The sequence below is a fragment of the Mastigoproctus giganteus genome, chromosome 2 (genome assembly GCF_048544385.1).
Source record: "Mastigoproctus giganteus isolate SK-2022 chromosome 2, ASM4854438v1, whole genome shotgun sequence".
NCBI classification, from domain to species: Eukaryota; Metazoa; Arthropoda; class Arachnida; order Uropygi; family Thelyphonidae; genus Mastigoproctus; species Mastigoproctus giganteus.
In genome coordinates this window covers 215095571-215110249 of record NC_143576.1, presented here as the reverse complement: position 1 = coordinate 215110249, position 14679 = coordinate 215095571, and the positions used below count along the sequence as shown (strand labels likewise).

General features: G+C 34.3%; 1 protein-coding gene across 1 annotated transcript in view; it reads left to right on the top strand.

Moving 5' to 3' along the window:
- LOC150090080 (twinfilin-2-like) overlaps window positions 1-10310 on the top strand; it is a 49563-nt gene extending 39253 nt beyond the window's left edge. The window contains exons 9-10 of the mRNA XM_090390167.1: window positions 4149-4270; window positions 10137-10310. Coding sequence (XP_090246293.1) covers window positions 4149-4270; window positions 10137-10310 — 296 coding nt within the window. The remainder of the gene's footprint in view (window positions 1-4148; window positions 4271-10136) is intronic.
- The last annotated feature ends 4369 nt before the right edge of the window (window positions 10311-14679 follow it).

The following is a 14679-nucleotide window of genomic DNA, read 5'->3' as shown; positions in this document are numbered from 1 at the left end:
TGAAGGCTATCATCACTCAGGGGACTCGGGATACTCTTATCATGGCCAGGGGAGACTCCACTAGAGAAGTCAGGTAGCTATGCTGTTGCAATTATGCATTGTTGTGGAGTGGGGTTTTGGCTGGATGACTTCTGAGCTTTTAGTCTTCCATAGTATTGCATCACCAATACTATGGAAGACTAATTTTGCCCATCAGTCTGAATCCTGAAGGAGGCATAAGAGGGATGCTTAGTATTGATTTTAAAAGGCTTACCAGATATGCCTAGTTCCTTCAAAAGAGCCTCTATTTGTTCAACTTTTGTCAATGGATCCAGACTGCTGATGAAAATATTCGAGTGACTATTGCTGGACACTTGGCAATTACTTATTCTGAGGCTAGTATTAATGCAGTTGGCATGGGGATGCTTGCATCAGTGCTAGTCCGGGCATCTTGCCTAGACGGGCTTCATTGCGTCTGCATTCTTGGAGTCTCGTTTAGCATGTTGCTATAGGTGCAGTTTTTGGAAGGTGTAACTATTTCCGCTTCTGGGGTAGCGATGACTCAGGTGAGCGGGATGGGTGGCCTGTGAGACGGGACAGGGAGGCCTGATGTTCAAGGGCAAAAGACCTTGTAGTAGGCTCAAGGACTTTCGTTGGTAGTCTTCAAGCTGTTCAGATGTTCTCTTAGAGAGCTATTTTCTGATTGCAGCATTCCTTAGAATGCCTACAATGGCTTCCAATTTCTTGGTGTTACAACTGTAAAAAGAGCAGCTTACTGAAGCTTGTGATTCCATTTGAATAAAGTTATCAATAACTCCAGGCAACAGTCTGCTGTTTGTAGCCAAATTCACTTAGAGTGGAATTGTTGTGTGGTGATATCATTAGGTGGTAGATGACTTTCATCAACTGGTGAAATACCACCACTTTGCTTATTGGAGGCTTGAAGTGGTGAAACCCATGTTTAGTCTCTAGAGCAAAGTTTCCGGCATCCTCCTCCCCCCATACTTCTCCTTCAACCCATGCACGGTACTATGTACTATAGGTTTTGATACCTTTCGTGTTTGGGGTTTTCATAAAAAAAAAAAAAAACATCATTCAGAATTCCAGAGGCAGAAATTATGGGGGAGGGAGGGAGGGAAATGAGCCAAGGGAGCAACCTGCAAGTCACTTATATCTGATGATTCCCTGTTTTGTTTGCAGCAGTGTGCACATCTCCATTTTGATTTCCTAAGTTCTGTGGTCCATTTTAAATCTTCTATGCCATTACACAAATTACAATAAAGAAGATGGCATGATGATGCTGTACATTTAATCAGACAGTCGGAAAATTTTTTGCAGCTCGAGCAGGATTGCATATTTTTTTATGGCATTGTACCAAAAATTCACTATTACTGGGAGAAGTATGACAAGTTTGCTGACTAAGTAAAAACAAAGGAGTACTTACTGACCAAGGAAAGATCCTTCAGGCTAGGATTAAGTCAGGTAGCAAGAAGATGACTGTGTACTTAACTCAGTAGGTGGGCTTCCAACTAGTAAAAGAGCAAACACTACTCACAGTGGCGAACTACAAGGTCAGGTTTACCTCTAGCAATACTGCCAAGAAATCCAAAATTATTGGACAAATTAGTAGAGAAAACTACTTCATTAAACACACATCACAAACTGTGAATATAAATCTAAGTCACTAGATGTAAATTGAGATTGTTATGCTGGTTTAAGAAACTAAAACAATTGAAATAAGTGGAGCATCTAATCATCCTACCTTAAATAGTCACACGCACAATTAATTAAGCTATGTACATAAGTATAAATTTATTTTTATTTTGCTAACCTGTGGATAATATAGAATTGCCATTTATGTGAATCAAAATTCAATTTGCAAATGTGATCACTATAACTGGCACTTACTGTAATTCAAATGTGGACCAACCTCAGTGCATGACGAAGAAATCCTATGGTGCCCAGCAACTGCTGTAACAGAAGAGGGTTTTGCAAAAATTGAGGCATTAACCTTGTGAGATCACCATATTAGCATTAAAGAACTAGTTGCAGAGCTCCAAATTAGTGGGGTCAGTGGAGAAAATTATCCATCAACAGTTGCATATGAGTAAAGGGCCTACTAGATTGGTTTCCAGACTTCTGACCCTTTACCAGAAGAAGGAAGGGCATATAATGTGTAATGAAATGTTGTTGATGTTCCAGGAAAAAGCAAGAGGAGGTTTTTTTTTTTTTTTTTTTTTTACATCTAGTCACCATGGATGAAACTTGGATCCATTCACTATGATCCTGAAACTAAATAATTATCAAAACAATGGAGGCATGCAGAATCACCCCCCCCCCAAAAAAAAACAAAGGTTCAACCAAGTTGGCAAGTGATGCTGTCAGTTTTTATATTTTAAATTTATGGATTAATATTATTTGTGGAGTCCCTCGGGGTTTGGTGCTTGGTGCATTACTGTTTTCAGCACAGTATAACACTAACAACCTTCAAAAAAGGACTGTACTTCAAAACAGTGAAGTATTATTCCAACCTCCTCGCAAAGCTACGTGCTTCTATAAAAAAAAAAAAAGTTCTTGTTTATACTCCGGCATGATCACCAGGTCAGTGGAGTTTACAATAAATCAATCAATACAAATTGTTAATTGTATTTAGTAGTCACTGGCTTGAATCCAGGTCCACTCAAAGGGCATCATGTGCTACTGCACTCGCGATGCTGACCACTCGGCTACATCAAGCCTATGGGAAAAGCTGTCAAAAGGTGTGCGCCTGTTCCACAATAATGTCCCTGTGCATTCCTTGCATGTTGCAGTGAGGTGTGGCCATGAATGTAGATTTGAAATATTGCCACATCCTGCTTATTCCCCCTGGCCCTCAGATTTCTTACTCCTTTTTTTCCTGTGGGAAAACACTTTGCTGTTAATAATAGTGTGATTTCAGCTGCCGAATCATGGTTTGAAGAACAATCAAATGGCCTCTGCAAAACTGGCCTGTGGAAGTGTATTGAGAGGTGGCAAAAATGTTTCATTTTGTCTGATGACTATGTTGACAAAGTGTAATATGTGGTGTTTGTTTCAACCTTCTATCACAACTACTTCTGGATGAATATACAAATCTTTTTTGAACACCCTTCATATATATATATGAATGAATGTTTGTGTATGTATGAATGAATTTGTACATAGTGGCATTAATGAGAAGTGCAAGATAATTTGAATTCCTTTGTTACCATCAATAATTACTGGGTTCTTTGAATTGAAAATTAATATTTGTATACCCAACCGCTATCTGAAATGAAGAGCCCTGGACATCATATGTAAACTACAGTTTATTACATATGCTGGATGACTATTCATAAAAATATGAATACTCATCCAGCATGCTTAATAAACTGCAGTTTACATATGCCCAGAATTCTCCATGACAGTATAGTGGTTGAGCCACTTGTCACTCATTTCGGTCTTTGTTTGATTCCTATTGAGGACTAGAGGAATTTTTAAAGGTTTCTTCAGTCAGGGTTGTAATTAAATCCATGTCAGACAGAGGGATAGGGTTCCCCATTAATTATTCCAGATTTTTCAGTCCACACAACATGTCTGTGAATACACACTTATAATTTGTAGACATAATACACAATGGTGCAGTATGGGCAGTGGCAAAACTATAAATTTTGCCAGCTGTGATTTTTTTTTTTTCAGTTATTTGCAGCCAGCAAAACCAAAATGCTGAGGCAAAGTTAGACAGTTCTTGTTAGTACCTTGCAGATGTCATATTATAATTGAAGTAGAGTAGAATCTAAAATGACACTTGCTTGCCTGGTCTGTTAAATGCCAGACAAAAATTTGATTTCTCATCCATATTTCCATATATTGAAATGAAAACAGAAAATGCTGCATAATCATTTAGAGAATTTTGATGGGGAAATACACATTTCTCCATCAAAATTTGATTTCATTTATAAATAAAAAAAAAATTTTTAAATAATAAAAAAATATTAAAATAGTGGAGTCTGTCAGATGCTATATTAGCAGTGTAGGGTTGTGATATAAATATATTGCAGATAATAATTTGAATAGAATAGAATTCAGTTGCAGATCTGAAAATTTGAACAGAGATGTTTATTAATTTCACTCTTTTTTTTTTTTTTTTTTTTTTTTTTTTTTAATTATAGTTTTTATTTATTCTATTCCTGGATGTAACTGTTCCATTAAGGAAAGGATGTTATATTCAAGCTGTAAAAGCCCATTATTAACTTCAATAGAGAACAAAATTGGTATTGATATATCAAAAAAGGTAAGAACTTTAGTTATTATTGTTTTAATTTATAAATTATTAAATTATCACAATCACTGAATTCTTTGTTTTTGTTTCTCTCATAATTAATAGATGTAAATTTTATTTCTTTCAACGTTATTACTAAAATGCCTGCTTAGTAAAGAAGGAAATTCTTGATTCTTGTTTTAATGGTTGGAGGTAGCAAAGGGGTAAGCAAATCTTTAGCTATAGTTATGAGGGTATCCTTGTATGCAGGTATCCTACATCCTGGTGGACTGGAAATATGCAATTATATACATATTTCACAAAGGGAATCAGAAGATGACGTGAGCAATTACAGACACATTAGCTTAACTTTTGTTCCAAGGAAAACAATATAATCACTGGTTAAAGAAGTAATGCAGGACCATTTAGACAGGAGTGCAGTTATGCTGCAGTCACAGCATGGATTTGTTAAAGGAGCAATCTTTTTTGGCAAATTTGGTTGGCTACTGTAGTAAAATGACAAAGGAACTGGGTGAAAAAAAATAATTTTGATATCATATAGGATTTCACAAAAGTTTTTGATAGTGTTGGACATACAAATTGGAGTATTATGGCATTAAGGGCAAGTTACTGCTATGAATAAAGGGATGGTTGAGTGGAAGAAAGACAGAGTAGTTATCAATGGACAGTAAGTACTCTTTGTGGACTAATATTATTAGTGGAGTTCCCCAGCCCCCAGGGTTCAGTGTTAGGCCTGTTGTTGTTTTCTGTATTTATCAGTGATATTGATGAAGGTACATTATTATTATTATTATTATTATTATTATTATTATTATTATTATTAGCCATATGGTACAAGGAAGCCTGAGGCTTATGCTGCACCAGCCAAAAAAAAAAATTCCTGCGTTACCGTGTGTGTGTGTGTGTGTGTGTGTGTGTGTGTGAGAGAGAGAGAGAGAGAGAGAGAGAGAGAGAGAGAGAGAGAGAGAGAGAGAGAGAGAGAGAGAGAGAGAGAGAGAGAGAGAGAGAGAGGTAGAAGGCATCACCAAGAAAGAGAAGGATGATGATATCCAGCTCAGGACCCTGGGTTTGCCAAGCCCATACTCACCAGATGTGAGCCCCCGAGGTAACGTCCAAGTTTGCAGATGATACAAAGGTTGGCGGGGTAGTTAATGACAGTAGTGATGGTATGCTGCTGCTGCAACAAGATCTAGAAAAATTAGGCAGATGGGCTGAGAAATGGCAATTGAAGTTTAACATTGACAAATGCAAGGTATTGCACATGGGTAGCAGTAATCCCAGATTGACATACCAACTGTGTGGTACTAAACTCGAGGTAGTGAAACACAAAAAGGACCTGTAGGTAGTTGTGCAGTCACATAGGAAATTCTTTGAGCAGTGCATACAGGCTACCATGATAGCTAATGGGGTTTTGTTCGTGATATACAGGAATTTTGCTAGCAGGGATAAGGAGTGATTATCCCACTGTACACTGGCTTCTAGATTCCATTCAAAAGAGGGCAGTTAGGTTAATTAATGACTCATCTCTAACAGAGTCTCTCCACTCGCTGTCTCATAGACGTACTGTTTCTGCTGCATGCCTTTTCTACAGATACTTCCATGTGCACTGTTATTCTGAATTGGCTTCTATAATTCCTGCTCTCTCTTTCAAAACAGTCTGAACACATGCAGCTAACATCCATTTACTGTCCAACTTCAAACTCGCAGAATCAACTTTTCATCTTCCTTGTTTATTCATTCAACTGCCGTTTTCTGGAACAAACTTCCTTCATACGTATTTCCTGAAAATTACAGTCTACAGAAGTTCAAGTCTAATGTCAACGAATATCTTCTTTCATCTTCTCAACCTCCAGGCCAAGCACGGTACTAAGTACTATAGGCTTTGATACCTCTCGTGTTTGGGGTTTCCATTAAAAAAAAAAAGGCAATGGTTAAGCCACATCTTGAATACATAATACAGGTCTGGGGGGCCTCATTTTAGGTAGAATGTGGATCTGTCAAGCAAGTGCAGAGAAGGGCAGTGGGATTGGTGAGGGCAACAAAAGGATACCCTTTACCAAAAAAGGCTTCAGTTCTGAAAATTGTACCATCTGGAGACTAGGCATCTGTGAGGAAATCTGATTGAGGTGTTTAAGACTTTTAGTGGCATTAAGTAAGCTCAGAATTCATGGTGTTCTTCCACTTGCTCAGATTATACATATGTGCAAGCATAAACTTAAATTGAGGAAGGATGGCTGCTCAATAGATGTGCAGAAATTTGCCTTCAGCAGTGGGTAGTTGAGATAGTTGATTGTTGGAACAAACTTCCATCTACTGTTATTGGAAGTGGATAGTTTGAATAAATTCAAGGAAGAACTGAACAAACTATTGGACAGGTGATGTGGGAAGTGTTTCCTTTTCTTGGCTGATGCTGTATAAACTTGCTGAGCTCTAGACTGGGAGCATCATTTGCCAATACTAATGCTAACTGTATGATATTTTGCCTCTTCATTCACCCATGAAGTTTTTAAGGTGAGAATACCAGAAGTAAGTGAAGTTAAAACTGGGAGTAATTGATTGCAGTACAAACAAGTTATCAAGTACTGCACAACAAAATTGCAGTACTTGATAACTGAGAAGAAAGTGGAAGAGAAATTGTTGAAACAGAATGTAAACAAAGCACCTGATGCAGATGGGTTCTGTCCAGTTATATTAAAAGCAGCAGCAAAAGAGGTAAGCAGGCCTTTGGCCATAATTATGAGAGCATCCTTGGATTCAGGGGGTATCCCTATATATTGAAAATGTGCAAATGGCTCTCCTATTCAAAAAGAGGATTATAGGGCAAATCAAATAATTATAGACCTGTAAGTGTCACTTCTGTTCCAGAAATAATTGAGTTGGTCATATCATATTACAGGATCATTTTGATAGGAATGAGTTATATGGAATTTATAATATAGTTTTCTTAAGGGGAGATGTTGTGTGACCAATTCGGTTAGTTACTATAATGCAGTAGTAAAGGAACTGGATGCAAAAATTAATTTTGATATCATATACCCAGATCTCAGTAAAGCTTTTGACACTGTTTCACATGAAAAGACTGCCATACTTATTTCAGCAGTGTGGCATTGAAGGCAAATTACTACTATAATAAAAGGATGGTTGAGTGGCAGAAGACAAAGGATGGTTATCAGTGGGCACTGCTCGTCATTAATATTATTTGTGGAGTCCCTCAGGGTTTAATGCTTGGTGCATTACTATTTTCAGTATTTAGTAATGATATTGATGAAGGCATACTGGATGGTATAAAGGTTGGCAGACTGGTTAATGACAAGAATCAGTGAATGTTATCACTGCATATATTTTCTAGGAAATATATGCAGATGTACCGAGAAGTGTTAATTGAGGTTTAACATTGATAAATGGATGGTACTATGTATGGCAGCAACAATCCCAGAATAACATGTCATTTGGGTGGTACCACACACAGGGTGATAAAGAATGAAAGAGACCTCTGGGTAATGGTACCATCCAACAAGAAGTTCTCCAAGCAGTGCAGACAGGCTGCTAGGACAAGTGATAAAAGACACAAAAGGGATACTCTCACCACCAGACTTCAGTCCTGCAAATTGCAGTGCTTGGAAACTAGGCAACTGCAAGGAGACCTGATTGAAGTATTAAAAGCTTTAAATGGATCAAGGGAGCTTAATGCTGATGGTATCCTTCCTCTTTCTTGGGCAATACACATAAAGGGACATAAACTTAATTTGAAAAAGGATAACTGCAGGATAGACGTGTAAAAATTTTCTTTCAACCAGAGAGTGCAGTAATTAATTGCTGGAATTTTCTCTGCTAGAGGTGGGTGTCATTATTAAAATTTGCTTGTTTTAATTTAGTTCTGTGATTACATTATTTTATTCTATTTTAATTGTTAAGGTTACTTGGTACACAACAAAATTTGCACTTTGCCAAATTGCTCATTTACTGTATTAGTATGGTATAATAGTGTTATTTTCTACAATAGTTTTAAAGATATAACCATGTTCTTGTCTTTAATTGACTGGAATCTGACTACATCTGACTGGAATTTATGGAATAATTAGACAAATTATTAATGTTAATGGACAGATTATTTTATTTTATTTTTTTGGCTGATATATAAGCTTGCTTCCTTGCATCATTTGCCACTACTAATATTAATAAACATATTACTTTATATTCCTTAAAAAGACCTATGAATGCTATTTCATATATACGTTATTTCATAGGTCTGGTTAAGTGATATACACTAATGTTTAGTAATAATCATATAGTGTAAGGAAGCCAATAGCTTTTTCTGCACTGACTAGAAAAAAAAAAAAAAAATAATAATAATAACATCTCACCAGGGCCATAAGGTGAGGGGGAAGGACAGAAGTAAAAGAAGAAAAAGTCTACATTATGTATATATGTATAGTTTTGATTTCTTAAAATATATTAATACTTATACATAACTCACTTTTCATTATTGAGAAGAATGCTATTATATCTCAATTAAGGTTATACTTGACAAAGCAAATTTTGTTGCCATTTGTATACCAAATTACCTTAACAGTTACAATAAAATAAGTTAATCATAGAATTAAATAAAAAAAAACTTTTTAATACAACACCCACTTGACCTTATTTTATTTCATTCATTCTTCCTTGTTTTGTGTTAATTTCATTTATTGTGGGTGTTGATATTTCTCCTTTTGGTGGGTCGGTGTAAGGGTGCATTTCCTTAGTTGGGGAGTTACAGATTTTCTCTGCTAGAGGTGGGCATCATCATTAAAATTTGCTTGTTTTAATTTAATTCTGTGATTACATTATTTTATTCTATTTTAATTGTTAAGGTTACTTGGTACACAACAAAATTTGCACTTTGCCAAATTGCTCATTTACTGTATTAGTATGTGGTATAATAGTGTTATTTTCTACAATAGTTTTAAAGCTATAACCATGTTCTTGTCTTTAATTAATTTTCAGTTCATATTTTTAAGATTTAATTATTTTCTGTGCAAAACAACCCTGTTTAAGAGGACAGTAATTTAATGCACCATGACCATCAGATCTGAAATTAAATCTACAAAATTTCAGTTTGATTGTTGAAGTAGGTTTATAAATACAGCAACTTATATAGATAGGGCATCATATATTTCCAGCTGAGATATGGCATATTTTTCCTTATTTCTGTAAATAAGGAACAAAGTAAGAAATCTGATGGGGGGTTTTTTAAGTATTCTGCAAATCTCTTTGCTTGTCCCCCATTTGATTCATTTTTCTTTTAACTTAGTCAAAGGTATGACTAGTCAGTTCGTCTGAATGAAAATACAGTTAAACACGCTGAATGTTCAGATCTACATGATACCACACACACACACACACACACACACACACACACATGGTAATATGCTTATAGTCTCTGTCTTGTAAAATTCCTGTAACCCCCTGTCCATCCCAAAGACTAAACAGAAATTTTACATTGCCTCTGGTGGCCATGGTGGGCATTGTATAGTTTGAGCCTTGTTGGTATTACAGTAAGACCACTAATGGAATTTATCCTTGTTTAAAAGCCATCCATGTAATACCTATTTATAAGAAAAATTCCAAATTATTAGTTAGCAATTGACCAGTTGTTTTTCTTAACTACTTAGCAAAATTTTTGACTCTCATTATCTTACACTTTATTTCAATAACCTCTTTTCTTTTTGTTTATATGGGTTTTGAATGAGTAGATGTTTTTCCAAAACTAGAATTATTTATATATATATATATATATATATATATATATATATGTGTGTGTGTGTAGTGTTTTTTTTTTTTTTTTTAGTTCTATACCCAAAATATCTAATCCACTTAGTTTTCCTTATTTTTATAGATTGAAATTGATGATCCATCAGAGCTAACAGAGGAATTTCTATTAAATGAGCTTCATCCAAAAATTAGTATCTTTAAGCAAAAGTTTGCCAAACCTAAAGGTCCTGGACACAGAGGTGCAAGACGGCTTATCAGGACACCAAAAACAGAAGGCGAAGATGAAGAAGAAGAGTAAAATGAACTTATGCAGTATGACTTTTAATTGCACTTAATACTTAGAGGCTAAATTTCATCTATTAGTTTGAAGTGCCTGGACAGTCTTCCACTGTATTTTTCATATCATCAGAATTCTTTCACTGCTAAGCATTTCATTTGGAATTCCTTTAAAAAAACTATTTTTTTAGGTTATTTAGCTGTTAGTAATTCATATTTTAAGATGTGAATTACTTATTCAATTTTTTTTTAAATAGTATTTAAGTATGATTTAACATAAATCTTTGAGGTAACTGTTTTTTGTAATATATTGTTCATAATTTTATAAAGAATAACATTTACTTTAATGCTGTTATTTCCTTGAATTTTCTATTGTCTACTGATGTTTTCCTAAAAATTATTAAAATAATCTTTATTAAATACTATACTAAATTTCACATGTAAAGATAAGAATATATTGTTCCTATCCCTACATCTTGATGTTCTTCATGTGAAGAATGTCAAGGTGTAAGATCTAACTTAATATTGATTTTTGGTAAAGATTTTGCCTTGATTTTATTCAAATATCATCATATTCATATCATCACAAAATCAACTTACTTTTCCTTACATCTCCTTTCCTCTCTGATTGCTTTAATGTCCAGACAGCCAAATTTGAATGTGTTTTGCAAAGAAGTGAAATTTGGATTTGGTAAGTTTACAATTATGTAATTTTGACTGTTATTATAGTAGCCAGACATAAGCATCCTCAGCTAATCAAAATGCTTATATTTGATAAATTTGAGTTTTGGTCATTAAGTTATATGGGTATATTATCTTACATGAATGAAAAACTATATTTATAAAAGGGAAAATTTTTAAACTATTTGCATATATCCAGATGTATTATGCATATAACAGCACATATGTAATAAGAATTTCATGCCACTTTATAGTTGTATTTTTATAATGCAAGGAAAGAAAAAGATAATATACAGAATTAATAATTCATAAAGTGGCTAATAGTTGGCATGTTCTGATATGTACTGAAAATTGAACGAGTGAAGGATTAGTTTGTGAACCATTAAATAGGATGTAGGTGGAAACACTGCTAAATAGCATAAATAGCATGCAGGCTGTAGGGAAAGATAAACTGGGCAGTACATAGGAAAGGAGAATTATTAGAGTGATAGCCAAAGAAATATATTAGAACTGTGACAAAGAAATTTATAGATAAGCTAGTCAAAAACAAAAAAAAAAAAACAATCATTAATGAAAGTGAAACAGAAGCACTCATTTCTGTGCTCATTCAGAAGTTGTTTGGAAAATAAACAGACACTATGTATTATGTAAAGAAAAAAGTAAAACTAGCATAAAATAAGAAATAAGCATTACCTGTTAATGTGGATATGTGATCAGGTTAACAAACCATGTTTTTTCTTTTTTTTTGTGTGTGTGTATACTTACACCTATTTTTACAGAAAATAAAAATGAGGATAGGGCATTGGAATATATGCATAGTAATAGAAAGAGTAATATAAATAAATATTACTGAAATAGTCTTTGGTGATAAATATAACTAGATAAAGTGTTAGATCCAGTGATCAACAGAAATGGAGGATAGTAACTTAGAATTAAGCTTATTATTAACCCATAATTGAATTGATAGTTAGATCTGATTTTTTTTTTTTGAAAAAACATTACTTTATTGTGTTTATAAAAAGTGCATTGTTGTACTATACATGCATTGACATTCATATGGTGTCCTGAATAAGAAAAGTTTGTGGTTGTGAGTGCTCAGAAATTTAGTTATGAAATGTTTATCTGAAAAGTGTATATATTCTGATAAAAACATTTAGTTTAGTTATTTAAAAACTAATAGTATACTAGCTAAATTTTAGTATTTATATATTTAGCCTTGATTATCTTTGGACATTTTATTCAAAGTACTATTTATTAAATATACTTATTATTGCTAGTTAATTTAAATATCTATCACTAAATGATTGACATGTGTAATTTTTTGGCGTTAGAATCAGGTTCAACATCATATCAATCAAAATTAATTTGTGATCCAGTGTCATACAAAAGTCATCAAATTAAAAGTACTACTTTGGTTGATGTTACCAGAGCTGTATGAACATCTTGAAGATGATTGGTCTTTAAGTGATAGTCTATGGATCAGCATCAGCTTGAAATGGAATTTTGACCATAGGTGGTCATAAGCATTATTTCTACCCCCCAAGTTGGGTTGTGAAAATTATTTCTTAGATAGTGAACATTATGAATATATTTTATTTATAGAATGCTTATTGCATCATTGAACAGAATAAACTAAATGAAATATTTCATCATTGAACAGAAGAAACTAAATGAAATATTGCATCATTAAACAGAAGAAACTAAATTGCATTTGTAAGCTAATTTTTGGGTATAAAGTACTTCACATAACGATTTGTGTGTTTTTATATACGCATCATATTTTCCAGATCATAAGGTGCACTTTTTTTTTTTTTTACCCGAAAAATATTTCCCAAAATTCCCCTGCATCTTATAGTCTGAAGATATATTACTTGCATGCACTGAATGTTTTTATCTGTTAGAGGAAGTATGGTTAAAAAGAACAGTTGTCCTTTTGAAAATGATAACCCTTAGCTTCTGACAAGTTCAGATCATGTAATGGAGGAAACAGGGCAGTTGCAGAATTAAACATGCAATTAACTGTAGGTCTAGGAGGCTTTAGCTATCTGTGGCCATTGGACATCACAGTTAACAAATCCTTTATGGTATATGTGAACGAAGAGCAGACCAAATGGATGGAGGCATCATATCATGATTCAACAGGATGAATGAAACAGCGAACCATAGCAGGTATGCAAATGAGTGAAAAATTCGTGGGAATTAGTGAAACAGAGAGTTTACAAGTCTGTTGATAAATGTGAATCAGCAATGTCCTTGATGGAACTGAAAATGATAGGCTCTTCGAAGAAAATGAAAGTTCAGATCTTAATATTACTAATGATAGCAATAATGAATTTCTTGCATTCGGTAACAAATTAAAGTTATTCTACACTGAAATTTTGTTCAGTAAGCTCTGTGAATCCATGTTTCAAATATATGCAATAAACTAGTTTTTCCTAAAATTTGCCTTCTGAAATGTGGGTGTGTCTTATGATATAATGCATCTTTTTGCCTGGAAAATACAGTATATATATTGCCATACACAAATACACTATTTTATATATTCAGAAAAGGTCATAAATAATAAGGCACACTCTTATTGTATTAGTGTTTTCCTTCCAACTTGATCCTGCCAATTCATAAAAAGGTGACAAATCTTTCCCTTCAAATTACATCCTAATGCACTTACCTCAAGTTTTTTACCTCCAACCATCAACTGTTACACTATCTTGGAACTTTGCGTCTGATTAAAGATTGCCAATATGGATTCAATAGTGTTGATCCATTGGTAATGTCTTGGCTTATATTAGCCTTCTGTGGACAAATTTCATTAAAATTTTGGAGCTACTAAAGTAACTGCTCTCAACATTTTTTAATGCTTTTAGTTCATGCTTGGCATAAATGACATTTAAGGAGGCTACCATCTGTTGGTCTATCTTGATTTTTACAGTTGAGTAGCCAGTGTTCTCTGACCATTCACCATGCATGATGATAGTTGGCTCTGTGTCTTCTAACTTATAGTATTTGTTAGAATACTATTTTCTCTGTCTTCTAACTTATAGTATTTGTTAGAATACCACAGGTTTTGCTGCACTGGCAAAAAAAACAACAAAAAAAAAAAAAATCCAAGTAGATAAGAAAATGCTTCCCTTCTGTCACAGGTAACTATCCAGTAGACCTTTGAATTTATTCAAACTGTCAGGCTCAACTACCTGCGGGGGGAAACTTGTTCCAGCTATCAGTGACTCATTAGCTAAAAGAAAACTCCCTACAATCTAATCTAAACATCAAGCCCTATAATTTGAATTTATGACCCCTAGTTCTGGAATTGTTTAGAACAGTGGGAATTCCACCTTCATTTATTTTACTAATCCCTCTCAGCCTTATAAACCTCAATCAGGTCACCTCTGAGGTGCCAGTTTGCCTAGCTCTGTAGCCCACATAATCAGTCTTTCTTCGTATGGTCATTCGAGTTGTCCATCTTTGGAACCTTTCAAGAAGCTCAATGTCTTTTTTTCAGATGAAGTCTCCATACTTGAACACAGTATTCCAAATGTGGTCTTACAATTGCCTTATACAGTGGGATTATGACCTCCCTATCTCTACAGGATAACATTCGATAAATCATTGATAGGACATCATGAGCTTTCCTGGCTGCCTGTTTACACTGTTCAGAAAACTTCATATTTTTAATTCACCCGCACCAAGTGTATAATTTATTTGTGTGTTGC